The sequence below is a fragment of the Hydra vulgaris genome, chromosome 05 (genome assembly GCF_038396675.1).
Source record: "Hydra vulgaris chromosome 05, alternate assembly HydraT2T_AEP".
NCBI lineage: Eukaryota > Metazoa > Cnidaria > Hydrozoa > Anthoathecata > Hydridae > Hydra > Hydra vulgaris.
Genome location: NC_088924.1, coordinates 40,011,334 through 40,012,500, shown reverse-complemented (window position 1 = coordinate 40,012,500; position 1,167 = coordinate 40,011,334). Strand labels below are relative to the sequence as shown.

General features: G+C 25.1%; 1 protein-coding gene across 2 annotated transcripts in view; it reads left to right on the top strand.

Annotated features, from left to right (window-relative positions):
• LOC124806876 (uncharacterized) overlaps positions 1-457 on the top strand; it is an 8,215-nt gene extending 7,758 nt beyond the window's left edge. For both annotated transcript variants that reach the window (XM_065798182.1, XM_065798181.1), the window contains exon 5: positions 1-457. This exon is cut by the window's left edge and continues 218 nt beyond it. In XM_065798182.1, the coding sequence (XP_065654254.1) occupies positions 1-142 (142 nt within the window). In that variant the 3' untranslated portion in view covers positions 143-457.
• The last annotated feature ends 710 nt before the right edge of the window (positions 458-1,167 follow it).

The following is a 1,167-nucleotide window of genomic DNA, read 5'->3' as shown; positions in this document are numbered from 1 at the left end:
TCGGACAGTTGACGTTGATTTTGAATTTGACTTTTCATCTTTTGAAACGGATTCTCCCTATTACCCTAAAGCTCTTGAGTATATAAACGCTAAGATAATTCGAATGAACGGCATATGGAATCAATTAGGCCAGTTTAGGTGACGAAGTTAAAAATTAACTCAAATGTTTCTAGCACTAATTTGGAATATTAACTAGTCTCATGGGAATTTGTACGAGTTACTTAAGGAGTAAATTAAGGAGATTGCGTGTGAATTACGTGAGGAATTTTTATTGAGTATTTAATAAATCTTCAATAACAATTGTAAAATCGTAAAGAACTTTGTTGAATCACACTGACGTGAATGCCAACGAAGGAAACGTGTACATTTGTATATATTTTTTATTTATAGCTATATATATATATATATATATATATATATATATATATATATATATATATATATATATATAAACAAACCAATAATAAACAATGTTTATTATTGGCTTGTTTGGTTTGCAAGAAAATGTGGATTGTATATTTTACTATTTGTAGTGTTTAGCTATATTTGTTAAAATATTTTTATCAATGAATAAGATTGGGTTAAACGGGCAAAATGTAATCTTTTTTTTGTTCTTTTTTTTTTTTTTTTTTTTTTTTGTAGGAAAAAATATGTTATTATTTTAATAATAATATATTAACCGTTTAATTGTTGATCTTTTGATAAAATTTTTATCAAGCTTAATTTAATCAGTAAACCTAATTGCGTTATCAATGCAAATTTAATTAATACAAAACGGATCACAAAGAACTTGCTGTTACCACGATTTTTTTTAAAAAAAAACTGATTAGTTGCAGGTTTAATGAAGGAGCACTCCCAGAAATTTTAGAATCTCAAAAATATTTGGGATAGATGTATGTCTTAAAACCTTTTTTTTTCCTAAGCTTTTGTTTTTATCCTCTAAAGTATTTATAATCTTTCATTAAATAAATGGTAGTTTTGAAAAAAAAAATTTTTAAAACATCTTACAATTTTTAAAAAGCTCAGTGCTTATTGTCATAGTTTAGCTACTTATTAATCGTTTTTTGATACTGATTCCTAACATTCAATTAGTTTTCCTGTATCATCGGTCGTTAAATATAACAAATTTAGCATTTCCGCAGAATTTAAAATATTTATAATGGCAAT